The sequence below is a fragment of the Callithrix jacchus genome, chromosome 5, assembly GCF_049354715.1.
Source record: "Callithrix jacchus isolate 240 chromosome 5, calJac240_pri, whole genome shotgun sequence".
In the NCBI taxonomy this organism is placed as follows: domain Eukaryota; kingdom Metazoa; phylum Chordata; class Mammalia; order Primates; family Cebidae; genus Callithrix; species Callithrix jacchus.
In genome coordinates, this window is record NC_133506.1 from 164,468,630 (window position 1) to 164,494,389 (window position 25,760).

Here is a 25,760-nt window from a genome sequence, read left to right on the forward strand (position 1 = left end):
AAAAAACTCCTTGGTCATAGGTTCTCTGGTCTCTCCCCTCTCCAGTCTTGCTTCTAGCTCTTGAAGTCACTCTGCTCTTCTCAGAATCTTTTTTTTTTTTTGAGATGGAGTTTCGCTCTTGTTACCCAGGCTGGAGTGCAATGGTGCGATCTCGGCTCACCGCAATCTCCGCCTCCTGGGTTCAGGCAATTCTCCTGCCTCAGCCTCCCGAGTAGCTGGGATTACAGGCACGCGCCACCGTGCCCAGCTAATTTTTTGTATTTTTAGTAGAGACGGGGTTTCACCATGTTGACCAGGATGGTCTCAATCTCTTGACCTCGTGATCCACCCTCCTCGGCCTCCCAAAGTGCTGGGATTACAGGCTTGAGCCACCACGCCCTGCCAGTTATTCCCTTTCATGCCCTTTTCACCCATAATATCTTGGAACTGCCTGGATTTCAGTGTCTCCAGTACAGTCTATGTCATTTATTTGCATTTTTTGGCATCAGGATCTTGTCCTAGGTGGCTCTTTGTCTATTACTGTATTTAAAATGCACAAGCCCTCTCTAACAGTTTTAATCCATTTAAAGCCATAAGAAGGGGATAACCTTTAGAAAGAGAAGGCTGCCTTACTCGCCCCATATCTGAGCGCAACGCCTAGCATGCAGTCATGCTTCCTAGGAGATCAGTGGAGTTTGAGCTTCACCACCAGGTTGTACGTATCAAAAAATGAAGATGATCGAGTCCTTTCCCTTTGTCTCACTCCTAACGCTATTTAACTGAAAAGTAGATTCTCAGGGTTGTCAGAGTTACCTTTCGCCACTAATTTGACAGTCTAAGATATATTTTTAGTTTTAATGTCCATAAATCAATAGAAACTAAATTTTATCCTTTTATAACAAATGTTTATTGTTGAAATAGGGAGAGTAAGCCTAACTACCTGAGGCTGAAATTTGTGCAGTAATTTAGTTTGTAAATTTTGAAATGTAGTTCACGGTTTTTGAAGCTAGTCCCCAGATTGTTCTTATTCCAGGGGCAGTTTCCATCGAGCCTGCTGGTGCTTCCTCGCCAGGTGGGGTCCTCCAGCAAGTTTCAAATGGTTGATACAAGTGAAGTGTTCCCGAAGCAAGCAAGCGTCTCGGTTAACTGAGTTACTGAACAGAACTTGCATGTTTTCAGTAAAAAGGGTGATGTTTGACAAACGGACGGTCCGAGGATGGCACCAGTGGGAGGGAACTCCTGCGGTCTCAGTGCCACTGCTTCTTCAGCTGGCACGCATGGAGATACAGAACTTGACACGCAGTCCTAAAGTGTCATTGTTATTTGAACAGGAGATACTCTGGTTTTTTTTTTTTTTATTTCCATGTTAAAAATAAAGATGTATTATATAGGTGAATTTAGAGGTCACGTGAAGTTTTAAATGGGAATTTCAGAAAAATTGTTTGCTTGTGTCTGAGTGTTAAGTATATATTTCCCCTTTGTCTTGTTAAACTAACTTCATTTTATAGGAGAAGAAGCAGGTTTAAGGAGGTTGCACAGGGTCAGGATGAGGAAAGGTCCATGTCCTCCTTTTGCCAATGCTTCCCAAACTGTTTTCACACCGTGAAGAACCGGTTCTATGATCTGCCTGCCTCCAAGAACCCCACGTTTGAAAGATGTTACCTGCCAAACTGTATCTGTTAAACTGTTTTAATGTTAATCAGAAACAAAAGAACTGCAGGTTAGAGTTTTTGATCAACACAAGCTAACCAGTTAACCACACGGAATGGATATAATTTTGGCAAAAGGCCTTTATGGGGGAAATGGACATATTACATAAAACTTTAGGGAATAATGAGAGTGACTAGAATTATTACTCACTTAGAGCCTTAAAGATACGGGGAGCCCTGGGAGCAACAGGTCCCAGGTTCTGAACTACTCTTCAGAGGCCTGCTGCCTCGAAACTTACAGTCTGGCTGTTTTTGGATGACTCAGAAGAGAATGCCTAGTAGGTGCAGTGGCTCATGCCTGTCATCTCAACACTTTGGGAGGCCGAGGCAGGTGGATCACCTGAGATAAAGAGCTCCAGGCCAGCCTGGCCAACATGGCAAAACCCTGTCTCTACTAAAAATAGAAAAAATTAGCCATGTGTAGTGGCACGTGCCTGTAATCCCAGCTACTTGGGTGGCTGAGGCAGGAGAATCTCTTGAACTCAGGAGGTGGAGGCTGGAGTGAGATCATCCCCCTGCACTCCATCCTGGGCACCAAAAGCAAAACTGTCTTCAAAAAAAAAAGAGAGAGAGAATGCCTGTGTTTCCTAGTGGACATGTTGAACTGTCTCTCTCTATCTCTCTCTCTCTCTTTTTTTTTTTTGTGAACTGATGCTTCTATTTCTTTTCCTGTTTGCATGTAGATTGAGTATGAAAGGAAAAAGAAAGAAGACGGAAAGCGAGCTCGAGCTGATAAACAACACGTTTTAGACATGCTGTTTTCAGCCTTTGAGAAACACCAGTACTATAATCTTAAGGACTTGGTGGACATCACAAAACAACCTGTGGTATGTATATATTCATATTAACCCTTTGAATGTGCCCTCCTTATTAACATGGCATTACTGAAAGTGTGTCACTCATGAATTAGTTCACATTTATCTAGGCTAATGACAAATTGAGACAACACGGAAAAGATGTCTTAATGCAGCCATTTTTTGGGAACATCAGCTTTGTAATTTCAGATTTCAGTACCTTTAACATCAACAATTCTTATGAAGAGAAGAAATTATCCTCATTTATATTTATTCTTGACATTAAGCCTGAAATCTGTTGATACCATTTCTGGCCTTTATTTTGTTTCCCTGTCTTCCTCTGAAAGAGCTTAGCTCTTTCCCTTTTTTTGGAAAACGTGCCTTATGGAAGAATCACATCCTTTAAAGAATTATACTGTTTTGTCATTGTGGGAGGGTTTATCCCTGGCTTGTGGATTGTTATCTGTGGATTTTTTTGTTTTAATTAGAATCTACCTAGGTTGTTTTAAACTTGAGCTGAACTGCGCTTTGAAATTATGCAGAGATTGCGATTAGCTTGTCCTAGTCCCCATTTTTTAAGGACAAATTTAACAAATTGGTGTTTTAGAAAGTTTATCTTTGTTTTATATATATATAGAGATTGCGATTAGCTTGTCCTAGTCCCCATTTTTTAAGGACAAATTTAACAAATTGGTGTTTTAGAAAGTTTATCTTTGTTTTATAGTCATTTTTATCTCAACTCTAGGCCTTTGTGCATTTACTAGTGATGGTAACAATAAGAAATCCAAATTCTTTCTCTAATCTTTGAGTCACATTGTTTTCCATTTAGCTTTCTTCACTGAATGTCACCAAAGTGTCAAGAGTGTTTAATTATAGTTTTAAGAAAATTGAATGGAAACCCTTTTATCTCATTTTCTTTACGATTTTGTTCACTCTGTCAATATACTCAATAATACGTTGATTCTTGCCGCTCCATCTATTTGATTCAGAATATGTAACAAAATAACCAATTTTTAAAAACATTTTAACATAACCAAATAATCTATTTGTGAAAGGACTTGATTTTTTTATTATATAAAGCTTTAGTAAATGACATATGAAACTTTATTATTCATTATACAGTTCCTTCTGCAGAGATTTCTTTACTATTATACATCAACCTTTCACTCTTTGTTAAGAAATTAATTTAAATTCCAGAAGATTTCTTTTTAATAAGAAGAAAGTGCTCATGGTGCAGTATTATCAATTCATCCCATGACTTCACTCCCTTTGGCATCAGAGCCTTAGAAACAGCATTCTGTGCTATATTAAATTTTTTTTTGAAATAGAATACTTCATTAGCTAAGCTGTGTTTTTTTCTGGTTTGAATGAAATTTATCTTTGTATTTGCACATATAAATATATCTATGAAAAGGCCATTCCAGAAACTCTGAAAACAGGTAAGAGAGTCTCATGGAATTAAACACAACAAATTAAATATGGAAAATAATCACTTGTAGGGACATTCAGATGATACCAGGGAAAACAGTTTCTTTGCCTTTACATGGGATATAAGGTTTATTCATTTTGCATCAGAGAAAAGGATTACTAGTATGTCTTTTGGTTTTGGTTCTTAAGATTTTTTATGTGTTAGTACTCAGTGAATCTCTTACAGCAGAGCGTCTTAATTCCTAATCAGTGGATGGGCTTTAGGGGATCCATTAACTGCCTGAATGTGTGGGAAAATGTATGGTTTTTCTGGAGAACAGATCCATAGTTTGTATCAGATTCTCAGGGAAGTCACTGATCTTGAAACTTATTTTTTAATAATCGTTTTATTATTTGGAGACTAAAGTGCCTCAATAAGCACGAGATTTTTGAAGGCAGAGTTGTATGTTATTCCTGTCTCTAAATATTCATATACCCCATAGTGTAAAACGTGGTAAAAAAAATTCAGTAAATATCTAATGAATTGATTTGAAAAAAGAAAATCCTCAATCTCCAAGGGCATATTTCTTCAGGTGGATTTTGGCAGGCCTCTCGTGTCATTTATAGTGAGAGTGGGGGCAAAGAGCCAGTGCCAAGGAAGTGTGGAGTGCCTTCACCAGGCTGGGGTAGGCCAGAGGTAGAGTTACCTCCACCTAGAGGAGAGGGCAGGAAGTGGTCAGCATGGATTCCAGTCCTGCTGTCTACCTCAGTGGGATCCGGAGAGGTCACTTCTGCTCCTCAAATTGAGGGAATTGGACGAGATTATCTCTGTGATCCCTTTCAGCTCTAAATCTGTGATATTCTCTCTCCTATTTCATCTCCTTTCCACCTTCCTAGTGAGAAAGTCCATTGACTGAGACAGAAAATTGCCAAAGCCTAGCTTTCCCCCAGGTAGGAATTATCCCCCTTTAAAAGGGTCCCAGGACAAAAGGGGATCTGTACTCATTGTTATCAGTACCAGGAGACTTGAGGAATCGATTCTAGCATGACGATCAATGATCCAGGAAAGGGGCTCCTGGTGTAATAGAAAGTACCCTGATTTGGAGTATGAGATTTCAGTTCAAGTCCCAGCTCTACCGTTTAGCCAAATAGTCCTGGACAAGTTACTTAAATACATTTAATACATTACTTATGTATTTAATATTTAGCTCACTTGACCTGTGTAATACTTAATATAAAATTTACCAATATGTTCAGTTTATAATGGTTTTTGGTTTTGTTTTTGTTTTTGGAGACAGAGTTTTGCTCTTGTCACCCAGGCTGGAGTGCAGTGGCATAGTCTCCACTCACTGCAGCCTCCACCTCCCGGGTTCAATCGATTCTCCTGCCTCAGCGTCCTGAGTAGCTGGGATTACAGGCGTCCGCCACCACCTGTGGCTAATTTTTGTATTTTTAGTAGAGATGGGGTTTCACCATGTTGGCCAGGCTGGTCTCAAACTCCTGACCTCAGGTGATCCACACGCCTCAGCCTCCAAAGTGCTGGGATTACAGGTGTCAGCTGCCATTCCCAGCCAAAACCTTTATTTCTACAAGCAAAATTATTGGTTAGAGAAACTGTCCTTAGGGCCCGTCTTTTTCTCGTTTGCCAGTATGTGACTTACATAAGCAAGTAGAAAGGGTGGAAGTCACCCATCTAGGAGGCCGCGCTTTGGCAAGTGGTGTAAGGTCAGAACATAGCACCCTTTTAAAGAGGTATCATCTTAGACGGTTTTTTGTTGCTCATAACAGGATACCTGAAGCCAGGCAATTTTTAAAGCAAAAGAATTTGTTTCTTAAAATTTTCGAGTCTGAGAAGTCCAAGGTCAAAGGGCCACATCTGCTAAGTGGCTGTTTCTGGTGGGGACTCCGCAGAGTCCTGAGGCAGATCAGGACGTCAGGTAGTGAGGAGGCTGAGCATGCTAGCTCAGGTCTCTCTTCCTCCTCCTCCTTTTATAAAGCCACCAATCCTACTCCCATGGTAACCCGTTAATCTGTGAATGAGCAGAGCTCCCATGACCCAGTCACCTCCCAGAGGCCCACTTCTTACTGCTCCCACACTGGGAATTAAGTTTCACATGAGTATTAGAAGGGACAGGTATACAACCCGTAGCAGGTGTTTTTATACGGTTTAACTTTTGGATTGTTTTCCCACCCGAAAATAGAAGATCATAAGAGGCCTATTATTTCTCCCTGGTACTCTTTGATTTTTAACCTTGCATGAGTTATGTCTGGCTTTTTTCATATTTTGTTGTATCTGTCAAATAGAAGCAAATACATGCAGCATTTCTTTTGAAGATACAAACCATTAAAAACTTTATCTAAATGATCCCTTTGAAACACCAAACTGCCAGTACCGCTCCGAGTTTCAACACTGTTCTCTAACAACATTCATTCACCAGTATTCCTCCACAGCACACTGCCGTTAAAACGCGCACTGAAAACCAGCCCTGATTATAACTGAACCTCCAGTTTCAGGTCAGGATTCAGAGAAGTTTATTTTTATTTTTTGAGATAGAGTCTTGCTCTGTCGCCCAGGCTGGAGTGCAGTGGTGCAATCTCGGATCACTGTAACCTCCGCCTCCTGGTTCAAGCATTTCTCCTGCCTCAGCCTCCCACGTAGCTGGGATTACAGGTGCCACCACCACGTCCAACTAATTTTTTTTTTTTTTTTTTTGCGACAGAGTCTTGCTCTGTCTCCAGACTCGAGTGCAGTGGAACAATCTCAGCTCACTGTACCCTCTGCCTCCCGGATTCAAGAAATTCTCCTGCCTCAGCCTCATGAGTAGCTGGGACTACAGGCCTGGGCCACCATGCCTGGCTAATATTTGTATTTTCAGTAGAGACAGGGTTTTGCAATGTTGGCCAGGCTGGTCTCAAACTCTTGACCTCAGGTGATCCTAGGCAGGCTGCTTTCTAATTTCTATATCATTAAGAATCATCATCATTAATCCTAAGCTAGGTATATAGAGAGTAGAATTTAAGCTTTGTCTTAGTTCATTTAGTTTCTACTGCAAGAGGAAAAAAAAACAGAGTATTTTTAATGTTTGAAATTTATTCCCAGATTTACTGCTACGTAATGACTGCTGTTTTTATATAATGTTTGCACAGATACAGACTCTCCCTGTTTTCACTTGGCTCCTTTTTTCTTCTTTTCATTTTTCCTGTAACTGGAAATTTTTATTTTTAAATGGTAGTACTAAAAAGATAATTTCCCAACAGAGCATATTAATTAATGACAGCCCTTTTAAGACTTCGGTTTCAAGAGATAATTATTTGCTAACTTAAAAGTAGAGCCCTAATTAAAAGTTTTAGAACATGAAATGTGATATAAAATAAAGTATTAACTGTTGACTATAAGTGGGTTTTGAAAAACGATTCTAACAGAAGGACTAATGATCCACCTGCTTTATTACGGAGCAGCAGCATTTTCCCTTCTCACTTCTTACATGGTTTTGTTTCGGCTTTTTCCTTTTTTTTTTAAGAAACAGGGTCTGGACAGGCGTAGTGGTTCATGGGAGTACTCCCAGCACTTTGGGAGGCCAAGGTGAGAGGATTGCTTGAGCTCAGGGGTTCAAGCCCAGCCTGGACAACCTGGTGAAACCCCAACTCTACAAAAAAATACAAAACTTACCTGGGGGAATGGTGGTGCACACCTGGAGTCCCAACTGCTCTGGAGACTGAGGTTGGGAGGATTGCTTGAACCCGGGAGGCGGAGGTTGCAGTAAGCCAAGACTGTGTCACTCTACTCCAGCCTGGGTGACAGAGGGAGACCCTGTCTCGAAATAAATCATAAAGAGACAGAGTCTCGCTCTGTCACCCAGGCTGCAGTGCTCATAGCTCTGTAGCCCATAGCATGATCATTGCTCACTGTCACTCTGACCTTCTGGGTCCAAGCAGTTCTCCCACTTCAGCCTCTCCAGTAGTTAGGACAGGCATGCCCCACCACACCTGGCTAATTTTTAAACATTTTTTTTTGTGGAGACAGGGTCTTACTTTGTTGCTTACTATGATATGGAAATCCTGGCCTCAAGTCCTCCTGATTCAGCCTCCACAGGTGCTAGGATTGCAAGCATGAACCACAGCATCTGGCCCTTTTTGTTTTTTATCTCATTCTGAATGAGGTGAAATTTGGGGTAAATTTAGTAATATAACCAATTGAGTCTGAATTTTATGTAAGGAATTACATGGATAGAGCAATATCTGGGATAGGTACCCAGTAAACAAAATTTCGTATTTCCTCATGTATAGAATTTACATTGAATTTCTAATTAAGCAGTAGGCCACAAAAATTATATTTTCTGAAAAATCCCCTTACCAATAAAATCTCCATTTTATCCTTCCATTCGCACTTGATTTTTAAGAGTGGTAAAATAAATGTTTAAGCTTATCAACTGTCTGCTTCTGGTTTCTTTATTTAGTTCCTGAACAAGCTAGAAAGACATGGTTTTATTTAGGCTTGCCATCTCTATGGAAATAATTTCTCTCAGGAAAGAAATCATTTTCTTGGTGTTGGGCTCTGCATTCAAGGAAGCATTCTGTGGTTTTGAATCCGTGTTCGAAGCCTCCCATCTCTCTCTGAGCAGGTGGATTCAAATACCAGAGGATAAACCAACTGGCAGAGGACCTTGTAGTGCCAGCAGTGCCCTTCTTCAGTTCTGCCGTTTCTTCTTTTTAGTGTGTCCCAAGACAGCTAATTCAATTATAGAGTAACATACAGAGCCAGCCACTGTTTATTGGATATGTTACTTTACCCAGATAACTGAACAATAAAAATAGTCATCGAAATTTGTTGTTGTGAGCCGAAGTGGCCTCCCTTTTTCCTCTCAATTTAAAACCTTTTATTTTTAGTATAAATTATTTCTCTTTTTTTTTGAAATGGAGTCATACTCGATTGCCCAGGCCGGAGTGCAGTGGCCTGAGCCACCATCCCTGGCCAAATTATACTTTCTTAAAAGTAGATAGTTCAGGCTGGATGTGTTGGCTCATACCTGTAATCCCAGCACTTTGGGAGGCTGGGCAAGCAAATCACTTGAGTCCAGGAGTTCAAGACTTGCCTGGGCAGCATGGCAAAATCCTGTCTCCACAAAAAATAAAATAACTAGCTGGGCATGGTGGTGTGTGCCTGTAGTTCCCAGCTATTTGGGAGGCAGAGGTTGCAGTGAGCCCAGATCGTGCCACTGTACTCCAGCCTGGATGACAGCGAGAGACCCTTTCTCCAAAAAATTTTTTTAAATGTATAGTTCAGTGGAGTTTAGTATATTCAGAAAATTGTGCAACCAATACCATAATCAATTTTAGAACATTTCCATCACCCTAAAAAGAGACATCATGCCCATTACTAGTCACTCCTGTCTTTTCCCCATTTCCATCCTCTCCCTCGCAGGGAACCACTAATGTTACTTTCTGTCTATAGATTTTCTCTGGATATTAACATATATGGATATGTGATCTCTTATACCTGGCTTCTTTAACTTAGACATAATGTTTTTATGTTTCATACATGTTGTGGCACATATCAGAACAGCCATGCCTCAGTATTCTTGAGAGATTGGCTCCGGAACCTTTTACAGATACCAAAATCCAAGGATGATCAAATTCGGGATATGAAATGGCGGGTTGTTTTTTATTTTAATAGATAACCTACATGCATGCTCCAGGATACTTTAAATCTTTAGATTACTTATATAATATAGTGTAAATGCTATGTAAATAATTGTTATACTATATCGCTTAAGGGATAGTGACCAAAACAGTATGTATATGTTCAGTACAGCTGCATTAAGAAAGAATCAAATATTTTTGATTTGCCATTGGTTAAATTCATGGATGTGTAACCCAAGAATGTGGAAGACTGACTGTACTTCATTTCTCTTTATTTGCAAATGTATATCACAGTGTGTATATACCATATTTTGTTTATACATTGGTCCATTTGGGTTAGACGTTTCTGCTTTGGGGCTGTTAGGCATAAGGCTGCAATCAGCGTTTGTGTACAAACTTTTCTCTTGGGAGTGGAATTGCTGGGTCACATGGTAACTTCGTTTAGCCTTCTGAAGAACTGCTAGACGTTTTTTTTTTTTTCGAGACAGAGTCTCGTTCTTGTCACCCATCCTGGAGTGCAATCGCGTGATCTCGGCTCACTGCAACCTCCGCCTCCCGAGTTCAAGTGATTTTCCTGCCTCAGCTCCCAAGTAGCTGGGATGACAGATGCCTGTCACCACGCCTGGAAAATGTTTTGTATTTTTTTAGTAGAGATGGGGTTTTGCCACTTTGGCCAGGCTAGTCTTGAATGCCTGACCTCAGGTGATCCAAAGTGCTGGGATTACAGGCCTGAGCCCCCACACCCAGCCTAATACAGTTGAGAAGCATGTGTTGTTGTTACTGTTATTGTTTTCTGAGGCGGAGTTTCACTCTTGTTACCCAGCCTGGAGTGCAGTGACGCCACCTGGTTCACCGCAACCTCTGCCTTCCAGGTTCCAGCAATTTTCCTGCCTCAGCCTCCTGAGTAGTTGGGGTTACAGGCATGCGCTACCACACCTGGCTCATTTTGTATTTTTAGTAGAGACGGGGTTCCACCATGTTGGTCAGACTGGTCTCAAACCCCTGACCTCCGGTGATCTGCCCACCTCAGTCTCCCAGAGTGCTAGGATTACGGGCGTGAGCCACTGTGCCCAGCCAGAAGCATGTCTTTAAACAAAGTTAAAGTTTGGGCCTAAAGAAAGTAAACTTGTTTACCTGAAATATTCAAATATGCTATCATTTGTCAGTGCCAGAGGAGGTGTTACTAAAGTGAGATAATTTACCAACACACAAATATTAACGTAATAATTGCTTTTTCAAGATTTGGATTAAGTGGTGAAGGAGGGCTGGGGGAGGGTGGAGTAGGCTTTGCACCTTGACCATTTCATCCGCCATCTGTGTGCTGCTTAGAGTTTTTAAAGAGAGGAATGGAGACAGTGGGAGATAGGAGGGGGGATCTAGTGGGGAAGAGGAACCCAGGAGAAAAGGAGAAGAAAAATAAAGAAATGGTCTGCGTTTCAGAGAAGTCTGCTAACATCACCTTCCCTCTCCTTTTCACAGCTTTCTATATCTAAATGAGTGAAAGTATCTGTTGCATTTGCGGTATTAGGCCATTCTTGCATTGCAATAACAAAATACCTGAGACTGGGTAATTTATAAGGAAAAGAGATTAATTGGCTCATGACTCTGGAAGCTGTATGGGAATTATGATGCTGGCATCTGCTCAGCTTCCAGGGAGACCACAGGAAACCCACAGTCATTGGCGGGAGCACATCCCATGGCAAAAGCAGGCATGAGAGAGCGAGGCAAGACATGCTACACGCTTTTAACTGACCAGACCTCAGGAGAACTCCCTCACTATCCAGAAGGCAGTACCCAGAGGGGCGGAGCTAACTCATGAGAGATCCACCACCTCTCACTAGGCCCCACCTCCAACACTGGGAATTACATTTCAGTATGAGATTTCGGTGAGGCCTCACATCCAAACTATATCACATTTGATCACAGTTTCTCCCTATTGTGTAGTTTATGTATTAACAGGAGAATTCTGTGCCTTGAAGTCACTAACATCTTCATCAGTAAGTTTTCATTCTGTTGATATCTCTTACAGGAGTTGCAGTCGTTCACGCAGAAATCATGTAAAGATGAAATGATACTTTGGAATTATCACAGAACCGATAATCTCCTGCTCGTGGATCACTTTATAGAAAGCATATAGTGTATCTCCCCTTGTTGGCTGCGTTAATCAGTGCCATGTCAGGGTAAATTTGCATATTGCAGATTCAGTCTCACTGTTGTGAGAAGGTTTTGTAACTAGAGGCCTTGGGTGTCATCTTGTTAACTTAAAGCATTGTAGTTGGCGATCAGCTGCATGTTTTTAATGAACATCTGTGAATTTAGGCAGAATTGATTTATTATTATTCTTATCACTGAAATGCCTGATGAGGTGAAATCCAGAGTGAGTCCTCCGTTTGTTTGACAGAGCAGGAGAGGAAAAGATGATATGAGAAATGGTAGGTGGTGGCGGGAGGGAAGAAAGGAGCAAAAGACTAAAATAGTAGGCCACCGTGCCGTATGACAGTTTGTCTCCGTCTTGGGGGCCAATTAGGAAGTTGATCCATGGATTTCTGGCTTTTTGCCCACTGTAGTTTTAACTTGACCCACAAATGCAAACAAACATCCTAATGACTTGACCTCTTTGGTCATTTCCTTCCAAGAAAGCTGTGATGTTCTGTCACTTCTCTGCATTCGGACTAGCTGTAAATCCTCTCCCACATCCTTTGGATGAAGAATTGCTGGACGACCTGAGCCAGCTTATTTCTGTCTTGGGCTGCAGCACGGCACATAGTCCGTAATGAGACGTATACCCAATCCTATGTGACATAAAGACGATCTACTCAGTTCCAGAATCCTTTGTTTAAAATACAGGTGGTTAGAGCAAAGATTTAATTGGAAGGAGTAAGTCATAGGAGGGGAACTCCTTTCTCCAGATCTGTACTCAGAATTGCTGTTCAAATCAAATGTTCAAACATCTTGATGCAGGCTGTGTTAGGTGTCCCTTCCCAGTGGTCTCATCATACTCTGTACACATGCCTCTAACTCGATTTTCTAATTACCTGCTAATATGCCTTTCTCTTTTTCCGTTTTTTTTCTTTTGAGATGGAGTTTTGTGCTGTTTCTGTTGCCCAGGCTGGAATGCAGTGGTGCAATCTCAGCTCACTGCAACCTCCGCCTCGCGGGTTCAATTGATTATCGTGGCTCAGCCTCCTGAATAGCTGGGACTACAGGCGCATGCCACCATGCCCGGCTAATTTTTGTATTTTTAGTAGAGACAAGATTTCTCTGTGTTGGCCAGCTGGTCTCAAACTCCTGACCTCAGGTGATCCACCCGCCTCCGCCTCCCAAAATGCTGGGATTACAGGTGTGAGCCACCGCGTCCGGCCTAATATGCCTTATTCTTGGCCCCCATCCCATGCACTAATCTTAAACCATGGACTCTGGGAAGAAGACTGACTGTCTATCATTCTACCCGGCACATTGTCGGTGCTGGAGTAAATATTTGAATGAATATAGATACAGGAATTTCAAAAAGAGAAATAAGATTACCAAATAATTTTCAATCCTGGTAGAACCTTTAAAACCTCTGCTTCAATTGGCTTTGTCACCAGCAACATTTTAGCACTAAAATGCAGATTTTAATAGTAAATGCCGTTCAGATTCAGGTTGTAACAGTTAAGTCAGTAAACTTTCGTTTCTCAAACTAGGTCACTGCTTGAGTTTTAAAAATAAACTGGAATTGAGTGGTCTGTTTTTATGGACCTTCTTAGTGGTATTCTCCACCACCCCGCATCCTCTTAGCTGCCTTGTTAGTCGTAAGCACACCCTGTTCACTCCGCATGAGTACGCTGAGTCTCTGTGACGTGCACACAGGCACTGCAACAGGAGCATGTGGGTTAGATGAAGAGCAAGGCATGTAAATAACGGATTATAATATAGTAAGAGCTACCATGGAAGAATGTGCAGTGTGAAATGTGAATCCGAGGTAAGGCTGTTAGAGAAAGTCACGTTTGAGCCTAGTCTTAAAGCATGAGGAAAGGAGATAAACATTACAAGGAAGGGAAATAGCATATGGAAAAACCCAGAAGCAGGTACGGAAATGGGAAGTGTGTGTAAGGGGGAGTGCTGGAAGATGAGGCCCAGGGAAGAAGGCCGACCTGAGTGGATGCCTGCGAAGGCGTTTGGAATTCAATGTGCAGGCCAAAGGGGGAAGTCACTGAAACATTTTAGACAGAGGAAGGACATGCTGTCTCTGTTTGCTGTCCATGTCTTCTTCCCTTTAGAGATTTTTTTTCTTGTTTTTCCCTATCATCACTACTGCTTTCTCTGCTAATGCTTTGTACCTGCTTCCCTGCCAAGATAATTTATTTATTTGATTACAGTAAAATGGTCTTGGCCGGGTGTGGTGGCTCAGGCCGATAATCCCAGCACTTTGGGAGGCTAGATGGGTGGATTGCCTAAGGTCGGTAGTTTGAGACCAGCCTGGCCAACATGGTAAAACCTCGTCTCTACTAAAAATACAAAAATTAGCCAGGTGTGGTGGCACATGCCTGTAATCCTAGGTACTGGGGAGGCTGAGGCAGGAGAATCCCTGGAACCCAGGAGGCAGAGGTTGCAATGAGCTGAGATCGCACCACTGCACTCCCCCCTGGGCAATAACAGCAAAACGCTGTCTCAAAAAAAAGAAAAAGGTCTTAGATTGCAGTTTAGAACATCCTACAAATCAGGAAGTTTGTGTGTCCCCTACCCCCTAGTCACAGTAGATTGTGACCGTGATTGCATTTTGTTGCTTGAAAAATTGACAGACCAGGATTATCTCATTCCATTTTTACTGTTACACGGAAAAAAGAATGACACCTTCTTGTATAAAAATAATTCCTTATATTCTACCAGTTTACCAGAATGAGCGTGAACATGAGAGCAACTGAATTTGTACTCTTAATACGTTCTCAGTATTCTGTGTTTAACCCTTTTTAGGCTTTTCATTTTCTGGGCCTAGATTATAAATGGGCCCTCGAGACTTGAAGTCAGGAGAGGTCTTCTCTGTGGGGCTACCACAGTGCTCCTGGAGGTGGCTTTTCGCTTTTGACCCTGTGCATCCACAGTGTGTGGCTGGTTGTGCGGCACCGTCTTAGCCAGTCTCACAATAAAACATTCTTTGGAATTTTACAAAGATGTCCTTCTTGGCACCTAAACAGAGAATCATTTGTCTCCAACCGATCATTTTCCATTTGTAAACCCTGCTCAATTAGAAAATCGTTTATGAATAGTGTCCTGTTTTTTAAATGTAATTTGAAAAACTGCTGTTGCCGGTGGCAGACTTGCATTTTATATTACCTGGATGTTTCAAGCCTTTATGCTTACTCATTCACACGGGTCTGCTAGTGAAGCCAACCGCAGGTGTGGGAGGCAGGCAAGCCTCAGGGGAACCCAGGGCTCCTTTGGTCCATTGCTGCCACCTGCTGGGGCCGGCTGATGGAATGGGAAGGCTGCCCAACAGCGAGCTAAGCCATCCTGAATGAACCTCAACCTCTGTGTAGTTCCAGTACTAGCCAGCTTTTGTGTTTCTAGGTGACAGTCTACCCCTGACTTCCAGTACTTTCTAGGTGACAGTCTACCCCTGACTTCCAGTACTTTCTAGGTGACAGTCTACCCCTGACTTCCAGTACTTTCTAGGTGACAGTCTACCCCTGACCAAAAGGACACTGTGAACTCTAGAGCGTTATGTCAGTCACTGTAAAGTGGTGTCACATTATGTTGGTGACACCTCATCTCCAGCAGTGATGAGGCCCTGAGAATGAAAACACACTAAGGACTCAAAGATCCTAGAGTTTCAGAGCTGGAAGAACCGTAAACCAGATGCAGTATGTAGTCACATGAGTCACCTAGGCACTTGTTAAAATGCAGGTTCCTGGGCCTAGCCCCAAAGACTTTGATTCGGTAGACCCAACATGTGTCTTATTTAACTGGCTTCCCACAAGGTTCTGATACAGGTCGTCTAGCATCACTGCAGAAGAGAAGAAAACTCCTGAGATATCCAGGCAAGAGCTTCTCAGCCGTTGTTCTTATTAATGCCTCGTTTCAATCAATAAGAAAAGTTATCTTTCATCAATGGGATGAGTCATCACCATACTGCAGCTGGTTCTTTGAAGCAGACGCACACAAAATAATTAACTTTCCTTCCTTCTCTAAGAAGGAAATCTGTACTTTGTATTGGGCAGCTTATTGTGGAATGCTTTTTGGCCTTGAGCATTGGCAAGCAAAGGTGGAGTTTCATATTACACTTAACATAGCCATTATTTCCATGACTGCATTAATCATTTAGTAAATGTTTGTTGAATTTTTAGGGACCTAAAACACCATCATACAGATTCTTTTCTTTGTAGAAGTAAAACACAAAGCTGCATCCCCGATAGTTTTTGAAGATGTCTTACTATCCCTTCTTTGTTGTCGTTGTTGAAATAGAGTTTGGTTCTTGTTGCCCAGGCTGGAGTGCAGTCTGGCTGACTGCACCCTCTGCATCCTGGATTCAAGCGATTCTCCTGCCTCAGCCTCCCTAGTAGTGGAGACAGGGTTTCACCATGTTGGCCAGGCTGGTCTCAAACTCCTGACCTCAGGTGATCCGCCCACCTCGGCCTCCCAAAGTGCTGGGATCACAGGCATGAGCCACCGTGCCCAACCTGATTATCACTTCTTGTTCCCTTCTCTGTGTGGCAAGCTTGGCTAAAGTACAAATAGCAGTAAATACAAATGACAAAAAATAAGTGGCCTAATAACAAATTTGAGAACTCACCTTAGAACTGAGGTTTCTGAATACCTGTCGTATGCCTGCTTGATAGAATATTCTCAGAAATGTTAGTCATTTTTTATGTATGCTGTTGCTCCCTGAAACTGCTGGTTTCAATCTGACTGTAAACTGAGTCCTTGAGGCTGCTGAGCTCAACGGCAGATTACACTTGGTGTACTGTGTCACACTGAGTGAGGACCAGTAATATTTTCATGTGTTTCAGCTAATGTTTTTTGTGTTTGTTTTAGCTTTTAAGTCATTGGCATTCAGGACTTTTATCCCCTTTAATGCAAATGATTATATAGTTAGTGCAGTGATCATATCACACATGTGGAATCAAAAGGCAGTTTACTTATAGATCAATCTTGCTGAGCTTTTAGGAGCATTTTTTTTTTTGAGATAGAGTCTCGCTCTGTCTCCAGGCACCAGGCTGCAGTGCAGTGGCGCGATCTCGGCTCACTGCAACCTCCGCCTCCCAGATTCAAGCAGTTCTCCTGCCTCAGCCTCCCGAGTAGCTGGGAGCATAGTTTTTATGACTTGCATACGTGCTTTGGCATAGCATCTTATTTTAAGTTTTGTTTGCTGCCTTTATAATCTCATTTATTAGGGTTTTTTTGTTTCTGCTTTAGGTGTACCTGAAGGAAATCTTAAAAGAAATTGGAGTTCAGAATGTAAAAGGGATCCACAAAAACACGTGGGAGCTGAAGCCAGAGTACAGACACTATCAAGGAGAAGAAAAGAGTGACTGAGGTGCCTCCCGGCCTGCATGCCAGTGAGACCACTAGCAGTATGCTGAGCAAAAGGCGCTTGAACACCGTATGTTAACAGGGGTGAAGCGACGACCCTACTTTCATTTCTCTCAGTAAATTTTTTAAACCTGTAATTCTTGTAAAGTTTCTTAACTGGTTTCTTTTATTTTGTTTTGTTTTGAGAAGAAAGAACAAATTTATTTATAGACTTCACTTGTATTAAACCAGATTATTCACAATGGGAATAGGGGTTAGAGGATTAAGAGGGTTTTTCTTAAGTATTAGCTTTTAAACATGTACAGTTAGGAAATGTTTTTTAAATGAGGGCTCTCTAACCTTCCTGTTATCTTTGAGGAGCTGAGGTAATGCAGATCCAAGGAGGATTGTATAGCAAAAAAGAAAAAGGCAGTCAGCTGTAGAAACTCATAGAAGGAATAAAAAGCCAAAGTTCCTTACTTAAAAATTGTCAAAGAACGACGCGGTGTTTTTCTTGTAAACAGGTGGTCGTGTTTCGTGTTCGTACTCAGTGTTAATAAAAGGAGAGCATGTAAGCTTGTAGTGAAATGGCAGTTTTCATGATTAGCCTGTTTTACCGTAGTGATACTGAAATGAGAAATATGCAGAATCGTGGTCAGTTGATGTTTCTTTTATTTGCTTTTAAGAAAATTAGAAATTAGGCTGGCTCATGCCTGTAATCCCAGCACTTTGGGAGGCCGAGGAGGGCAGATCACCTGAGGTCAGGAGTTTGAGACCAGCCTGGCTAGCATGGTGAAACCCCATCCCTGCTAAAAATACAAAAACCAGCCAAGTATAGTGGTGGGCTCCTGTAATCCCAGTTACTCAGGAGGCTGAGGCAGTAGGATCACTTGAATCTGGGAGGCAGAGGTTGCAGTGAGCCAAGATTACGCCATTGCACTCCAGCCGGGGTGACAGAGTGAGAGTCCATTTCAAAAAAAAAAAAAGAAAATTAGAAATTAAATATCTTTCCATAGTTTCAAGATATGTCTACCCCAGTCAGATTATAAGCTTCTCAAAACTGGTTTGCCCCCAGAATTTCACTACTCACCCAGCAGACATGTATTGACCATCACATGGCAAATGATATCAGCAGATAAGAGGGGCACAGGGGTATAGCTGAGACAGAAAAGGCTGGTTCCAATTCCTGGGTCATTTAATTGTTTCTTTTTTCTTTAATTAATTTTTAAATGAAAACAATACGTGTATATGTTAGAAGTTTTTTCTAGCACAACACATTATGTATTAGGCAATCCAAACTCATACCATCAAGACCACTAGACAAAAAAAGAAGCTTTAGTAAACTAAGCACAGGGAAAAGCTGTTTTTTTGTCAGCTGCTTCTGGATGCTTCCAACCAAGAGGTAGCAAGTGCCCAAGTTGCCATAGTGTTTGCAGGGGGAAAAAATGAGGGAAAAACAATCAAAATAAGTAGCAAGTGCTAAAAATTGAAGAAAATGTTACATAATTAAAACAAAGCAAGGAAATACCTATCCATTAAGAAAAACAACTTTTATATGATTTGCTTTTAGCAGCAAAACATTAGAATTCTGAGATTGTTAACAGCACTTATGTACATGCTGTAAAGTAAAATTCTGAGTAAGGAGGGTGTTCTCATTCCCATCCCACCCCAACCTGTCTTATGTATAGGAACCAAATGTGGTCTGCCCGTCACCTTCTGGTGCCTGATGACTGGAACCTCAGGGTCAGGAAGCCCGTGGATAAGGGTCTGATGAATCTATATGCAACTGAGAATTCTGGGTACCTGCCACGTGTTTGTTCGCAGCATGTGTCTTTCCCCAAACCTTGTTTTTCATATATGTGGTACTGCCCTGAAACAGACTTGTGTCTCCTTTGCTGAGGTCTTTTGTTTTTGTGACAGTGCCTGCCAGATTGAATGAGATGGCTGTGCCAGAAGAGACTCCAGGGCAGAGCTGTATCTTACTTGAAGCTTGGCTTTTTGTAACTGGTTTATTTAGCTTCTTTCAGACACCTGATTGCATCAGCCTGGGTCTCTTAACCCTTGTCTCTTCAGTAGGGTAAGTAATCTAGGTGCTAGACTGGTACTGTTTCTGATTTGTTTTTAATTGCCTTTTTTTTTTCCTTTGAGACAGAGTCTCTCTTTGTTGCCCAGGCTGGAGTGCAGTGGCATGATCTCAGCTCACTGCCACCTCCACCTCCCAGGTTCAGGTGATTCTCCTGTCTCAGACTCCCAAGCAGCTGGGATTATAGGTGCACACGACCACACTCAGCTAATTTTTGTATTTTTAGTAGAGACGGGGTTTCACCATGTTGGCCAGACTGGTCTCGAACTCCTGACCTTAAGTGATCCACCTGCCTCAGCCTCCCAAAGTGCTGAGATTACAGTTGTGAGCCACCACACCTGGCCTAAATTGCTTTCTTATTTAATATTAAAATATGGCTGCTGGCCATGAAGGAGATTTTTCCCTTCCACCCAGGTTCCCTTATTCTTCTATTTCAGGGCTGTTACTCTAACAAACAGCCTTTTGACAAAGATCAAAAAGTAGGTATCCTAAACCCTTATAAACTATGAGAGTGAGAGGAAGACAGATAAAGGAGACGAACACCTCTGGAAAGATGTCACATCATAAGAAGACAGAAGGCCATATTTAATACTCAGGGGATGCTTTAACTGACAGAATGTAATAAGATTATAGTTGCTGGGCAGGCAGATCACCTGAGGTCAGGAGTTCAAGACCGGCCTGGCCAACATGGTGAAACCCCATCTCTACTAAAAATATAAAAATCAGCTAGGCATGGTGGTGCGTGCCTGTAATCCTAGCTACTCAGGAGGCTGAGGCAGTAGAATCACTTGAATCTGGGAGGTGGAGGTTGCAATGAGCCGAGATGGCACTACTGCACTCCAGCCTGGGTGACAGAGCAAAACTCCATCTCAAATAAATAATAAAAATGATAGATCTTGGCCGGGCGTGGTGGCTGACGCCTATAATCCAAGCACGCGGATCACCTGAGGTCGGTGACCAGCCTGACCAACATGGTGAAACCCTGTCTTTAAAAAAAAAAAAGAAAAGAAAAGATAGATCTTTAAAAAGAGAACAGATTTCGCTCTTTTGTATCTTGGGCAACTCCTACGGATTTTTGCACAAGTGCAGCTGTTTCTAATGGTCTGCGAGCAAATTGTTTTGGAAGCTTCTTTTCATCATTGTTGGTACGTATCAGTGAAATAACAGTAAACACTTACCAAGCTCTATGAGCCTAACAGTATGCTAAGTGTGTAAAATAATATTTAATCCTCCCAAACAGTGCTGAGTGGTGAGCAGTGTCCATTTTATGGAACCATTTCCTGCCTAGCATACCATCGTGAGTACTGGTCCTTCTTTGGAGGAATTGTAGCCGTGGCCAAACTCAGAGTGTACCTTCACAGAGTTCTTCTCTCCTGACCCCATCTCACCTCCGAACCAAGAAAATGGAGCTGACCCCAGCAAAGCTGTGAAGGAATGGGAGTTGTCTTTGGCACCCCTCCTTGAATCCTGACACCCAGACTCCTCCTATGCACGGGATGAAGACTAAACTTCCACCTTTAAAGTCAAGATCCTTTTGCTAAAAATGTGATCCCTGTGACACTTAAGTACGTTGTAGAGAGTGGACGGTATGATTGAGGCTCCCAGGGCAGTGTGTCGGGAAGGGGAGCTGCCCAGACATGCTTGCTGCAGACAACCTTTCTTACCACACACCATTTTCCCCAGCATTTGTGAGAGAGTCCAGAGATGATAAGCTGGCTCTCTTTTATTGTTTGATCTCTCTCCCTTTTTATTTTTTTATTTTCTGAGACCGCCTTTTGCTCTTGTCACCCAGGCTAGAGTGCAGGGATGCAATCTCGGCTCACTGCAGCCTCCATCTCCTGAGTTCAAGCAATTCTCCTGCCTTGGCCTCCCAAATAGCTGGAATTACAGGTGCCCACCACCACACCCGACTAATTTTTGTCTGTTTAGAAGAGACAGCGTTTCACCATGTTGGCTGAACTCCTAACCTCGGCTGATCTGCCTGCCTCAGCCTCCCACAGTGCCGGGATTATAGGCATGAGCCCGTGATCATTTCTCTGACATAAGTCCAGAGAAAGTTCCTGAGCCTAATATCATTTTCTTTTTAAAGAGATGGCGTCTTGCTGTGTCATGCAGGCTGGAGCACAGTGGCACAATCCTGTCTCACTGCAGCCTCAAAGCATCCTATCATCTCAGCCTCCCGGGTGGTTGGGACTACAGGCATGCACTGCCATCCCTGGCTACTTTTGTTAAAACGTTGTTTATAGAGATGGGGTCTCACTATGTTAGCCAGGTTGGTCTCGAACTCCTGGGCTCAACCGATTCTCCCACCAGAGCATGGGATTATTATCCTCCCAGAGTGCTACGATTACAGGCATGAGCCACCATACCCAGCCTAATGTTATGTTTATGATGTGTAAGAGGGAGAACAAGAGGTCACTTTTTTTTTTTGAGAGGGAGTCTTGCCCTGTTGCCCAGGATGGAGTGCAGTGGCATGATCTCGGCTCACTGCAACCTCCACCTCCCGGGTTCAAGCAGTTCTCCTGCCTCAGCTTCCTGAGTAGCTGGGATTACAGGCATGTGCTACCACGCCCAGCTAATTTTTTGTATCTTTAGTAGAGACTGGGTTTCACCATGTTGACCAGCTGGTCTCAAACTCCTGACCTCGTGATCCGCCCACCTAGGCCTCCCAAAGTGCTGGGATTACGGGCATGAGCCACCGCGCCAGCCCAGAGGTCACTTTTAACCTCACTTTTCTTAACATTTCTCATCCTTTTTTCTTCCTACCCTCCTTTCCTTGGAGCAGGGCACCACCATACAGAATATAATAGTGTGATGAGCCATCTGGCAGATAGACCAGCAGTATAAGCCTTTACTAATTAAAAGAAAAGCAGGGGCTTTTATCTGATTGTGTTAGAAATTGTGTAAGTTTTCTTGGTTTGGTGGTGAGATGGGGTGGGGAAGGAGAAGGCGTTTTCAGATGCATTAGCTTTCAGTTGAACTGGATTCTGTTAAGCCATGTAGTCTAAAATGTTAGGGCTTTCAAGAATGGTTTTCTTGTGGACCATATTTTTAAGTGTTGAAACTTATATTTAAGTGATCTCAAGGTTATAAGTTTCTTTTACTGTGTTATAGAATTGAAAGTATGTTTCTGGACTAAAAACTGTAATCTGATTTGGTCATGAAACACAATGGCTGTTTGGTAAGTATTTACTAAGCATGACTATATCTCAGGCACTGGAGATACAAAAGCACTAGACATAAGCATTCATAGTCTAGCGGGAAATGTAGCTGTGGACGGGTAGCAATACCAGGTAGGTACAGGGGCTGAAGAGTGTTGCTGTACCTGAGAATACTCCAGGTAATTCACTGTTGCCACTTGTGCCCTTCATGGATTGCCAGTGTTTCGAGCATTTGAATGAGGTAACTTAACTTTAAAACTTCATTGAATATAATTTAATCATCCATAATTCTTAAGGCACAAAAGGATTTATATAATGCCTCAGACTGATTATTATGAAAACATAGTGGATGTCTGTAATACAGTGATCTCCACGGAAAGCTGAATTAAGAGCTTACTGGGCTGGGCCTCTTGACATTTAAGCTTTACTTCTGATTACTGTTCCAGTGTATTTCCTTGAACAAAAGCCTGTCAACCACTTCACCATTTATTTATTCAGTGAAAAACCATTGCTGCCCACTGTGTGCCAAGCACCAGAGGAAGAGGTGACACGTATTTGTGATAATGGACCTTACATACCACCAGTTCTCTGCCTGTTCTGCTAAATAAGCGGGACGAATAATAGCTCATGTTTCTTGTATCCTTACTGCGTGCCCAGCACCATGCTAAGCATTTGACTCATATGGCTCATTTATTCCTCCCAGCCACCCTGTAATCTGGGTTCTCCTGTTATCCGTGTTCAAACGATGTGAGTCAGAGGCACTATGAGGTTTAAGAACCTGCCCTGGGTCATACAGTAGGATACGCAGTAGAACCTGCCCCAGGTCTAGCCGAGGGCACAGCCAGGTCAGATCCCAGAATGGCACTCTGGAACGCAGGCTCCTGGCCACTGTGTGCTAGATAACGGGTCCTCCACTCCTCGCTGCTCACAGCTATCATTCACTTGCCTAGGTTCAGTGACTCCTCACTAAATACTGGGGGCAAAGTCTCAGGAGTTACCTTTCCTGAATCACAAATAATTGCTTCTAAATTCTGCCTCAGTTGCTTTGCCTTTAGAAACTGGGTTTCCAGTATTTATTTAGTTTGTAGGGTTTCTTATTTTGGAATGATGTTCCTTTTTTGCTGTAGATTCAAATGGGGAGATATTTCCCTTTAATGACTACAAATGGCCAGTGTATTTGACTTATTTCCATCCAAGGACTTTTCAGTGCTAGGCTCGTGAGAAAATTGCTAGCTCGGGTGGTCACAGCTGGGGGTCTTTGCCATGACCCAGTGAGCACAAAGGAAGTCCATCCCTATTACTTGAGACCCCCCAGGTAACAGGGATACAGAGATGAACAAATAAGACAGGTCCTTCATTTAGGGAGCTGTGGTGTTGAAGAAGACTGGGAAGCAAATGAAGAGTGTCATAGTGTCTTAGGTGCAGCAGTACAGATACATGAGGGAATTGTGTTGTTTTGTTTGAGGCAGAGTCATACACTGTCACCCAGGCTGGAGTGCAGTGGCGCGATCTTGGCTCACTGCAGCCTCCACCTCCTGTGATCAAGTGATTCTCCTGCCTCAGCTTCCTGAGTAGCCGGGATTATGGGTGCCTGCCACCACACCCAGCTAATTTTTTTTGTTGTTTTGAAACAGAGTCTCCCTCTGTCGCCAGGCTAGAGTGCAGTGGTGCGATCTCGGCTCACTGCAACTTCCACCTCCTGGGTTCAAATGATTCTCCTGCCTCAGCCTCCAAATAGCTGGGACTACAGGTGCTCACCACCAGGCCCAACTATTTTTGTATTTTCGGTTGAGATGTGGTTTCATATGTTGGCCAGGACGGTCTCAATCTCTTGACCTTGCAATGTGCCTGCCTCGGCCTCCCAAAATGCTGGGACTACAGGTGTGAGCCACCTCGCCTGGCCCTAATTTTTGTATTTTTAGTAGAGATGGGATTTCACTATGTTGGCCAGTCTCGAACTCCTGACCTCAGGTGATCCATCCGCCTCAGCCCCCCAAAGTGCTGGGATTACAGGCGTGAGCCACTGCATCTGGCCTGGAGAATTTTTTTTGTTTTGTTTCGTTTTGTTTATTTATTTATTTCATTTTTTTGAGATGGAGTCTCACTCTGTCTCCCAGGCTGGAGTGCAGTGACATGATTTGGCTCATTGCAACCTCCGATTCCCGGGTTCAAGTAATTCTCCTGCCTCAGCCTCCCAAGTAGCTGGTACTACAGGCGCATGCTACCACACTCAGCTAATTTTTGTATTTTTAGTAGAGACGGGGTTTCACCTTGGTAGCCAGGATGGTCTCAATCTCCTGACCTCAGGATTCACCCCCTCAGCCTCTCAAAGTGCTGGGATTACAGCAGGCGTGAGCCAGTGCGCCCGGTGGGAGAATGTGTTTTGTTTGTTTGTTTTTATTATTATTTTTACATTTAACATCAAGAAGTCAGAAGGCTACAGGGAGAATGTTTTCAAGAGCTACCTGGATTCAAAGCCTGTGACTTTGAGTAAGTTGCCTACCCTCTGTGCCTGTTTCCTTGTCTGTGAAATAGGAATGTTAAGAGCATCTACTTCAGCGGAGGGTGGGGGGGTGGCAAAAAAAAAGTGCACCTCATAGAATTGTGATGAAGATTATGTGTCGATTTAATGCTCATATATGGAACACTGCATGGCACATAAAAAGTACTTTGTCAGGGTTAGCTGTTATATAAAATATGGGGCAGTGCAGAGAGTGAAACAACGGTTACATTTTTGGGGAGTCAGGAGAGCTTCTTAGCAGTTGGGATCTGAACTGTGTTTTAAAGGAGTCAGTCGAAGAGCAGGAAATGCGGAAAGAGCAGGTGCAAGAGAATTCGGGCAGCCTAAGCGCTCACGGTGGTTTGAATGAGAGCTGCACACACTGTCAGTGTACTTGCAGACACAGCAGATTGTAAAGGATTGTGACTAGACAAGCTGAGTGCATTCTCAGTCTGATAGAGCAACCTGGAAACAGGTCGTCTCACCCTGGGCCCAGGTGGAATGGGTGAGGAGTTAGGCAGCGCTTGGCTCCTTCACCTGTGCACACAGGTACAAACTGATGCCAACAACTCAAACACTCCTTTATTTGCAGTAGTTTTTTTCCTTTTGATTCATCCCTGAAAACATTTCTTTAGGGCAGGGTGCGGTGGCTGAAGCCTGTAAATCCCAGCACTTTGGGAGGCTGAGGCGGGTGGATCACGAGGTCAAGAGATCGAGACCATCCTGGTCAACAAGGTGAAACCCCGTCTCTACTAAAAATACAAAAATTAGCTGGGCGTGGTGGCACGCGCCTGTAATCCCAGCTACTTGGGAAGCTGAGGCAGAATTGCCTGAACCCAGGAGGCGGAGGTCGCGGTGAGCCGAGATCGCGCCATTGCACTCCAGCCTGCGTAACGAGCGAAATTCTGTCTCAAAAAAAAAAAAAAAATCTTTAATGTGGTCTAATTAGAGTAGCCGTCCAAAACAACCTGAGAGAATTATTGTTAGAGGTTTGAGGTC

At 42.9% G+C, this 25,760-nt stretch overlaps 1 protein-coding gene across 1 annotated transcript in view; it reads left to right on the top strand.

The window, feature by feature from the left end:
* The window catches only part of GTF2F2 (general transcription factor IIF subunit 2), a 157,285-nt gene extending 139,840 nt beyond the window's left edge, over positions 1–17,445 (top strand). Inside the window, exons 7-8 of the mRNA XM_002749026.7 lie at positions 2,372–2,515; positions 16,922–17,445. Of these exons, the coding sequence (XP_002749072.1) occupies positions 2,372–2,515; positions 16,922–17,041 (264 nt within the window). The 3' untranslated portion in view covers positions 17,042–17,445. The remainder of the gene's footprint in view (positions 1–2,371; positions 2,516–16,921) is intronic.
* Positions 17,446–25,760: the final 8,315 nt, after the last annotated feature.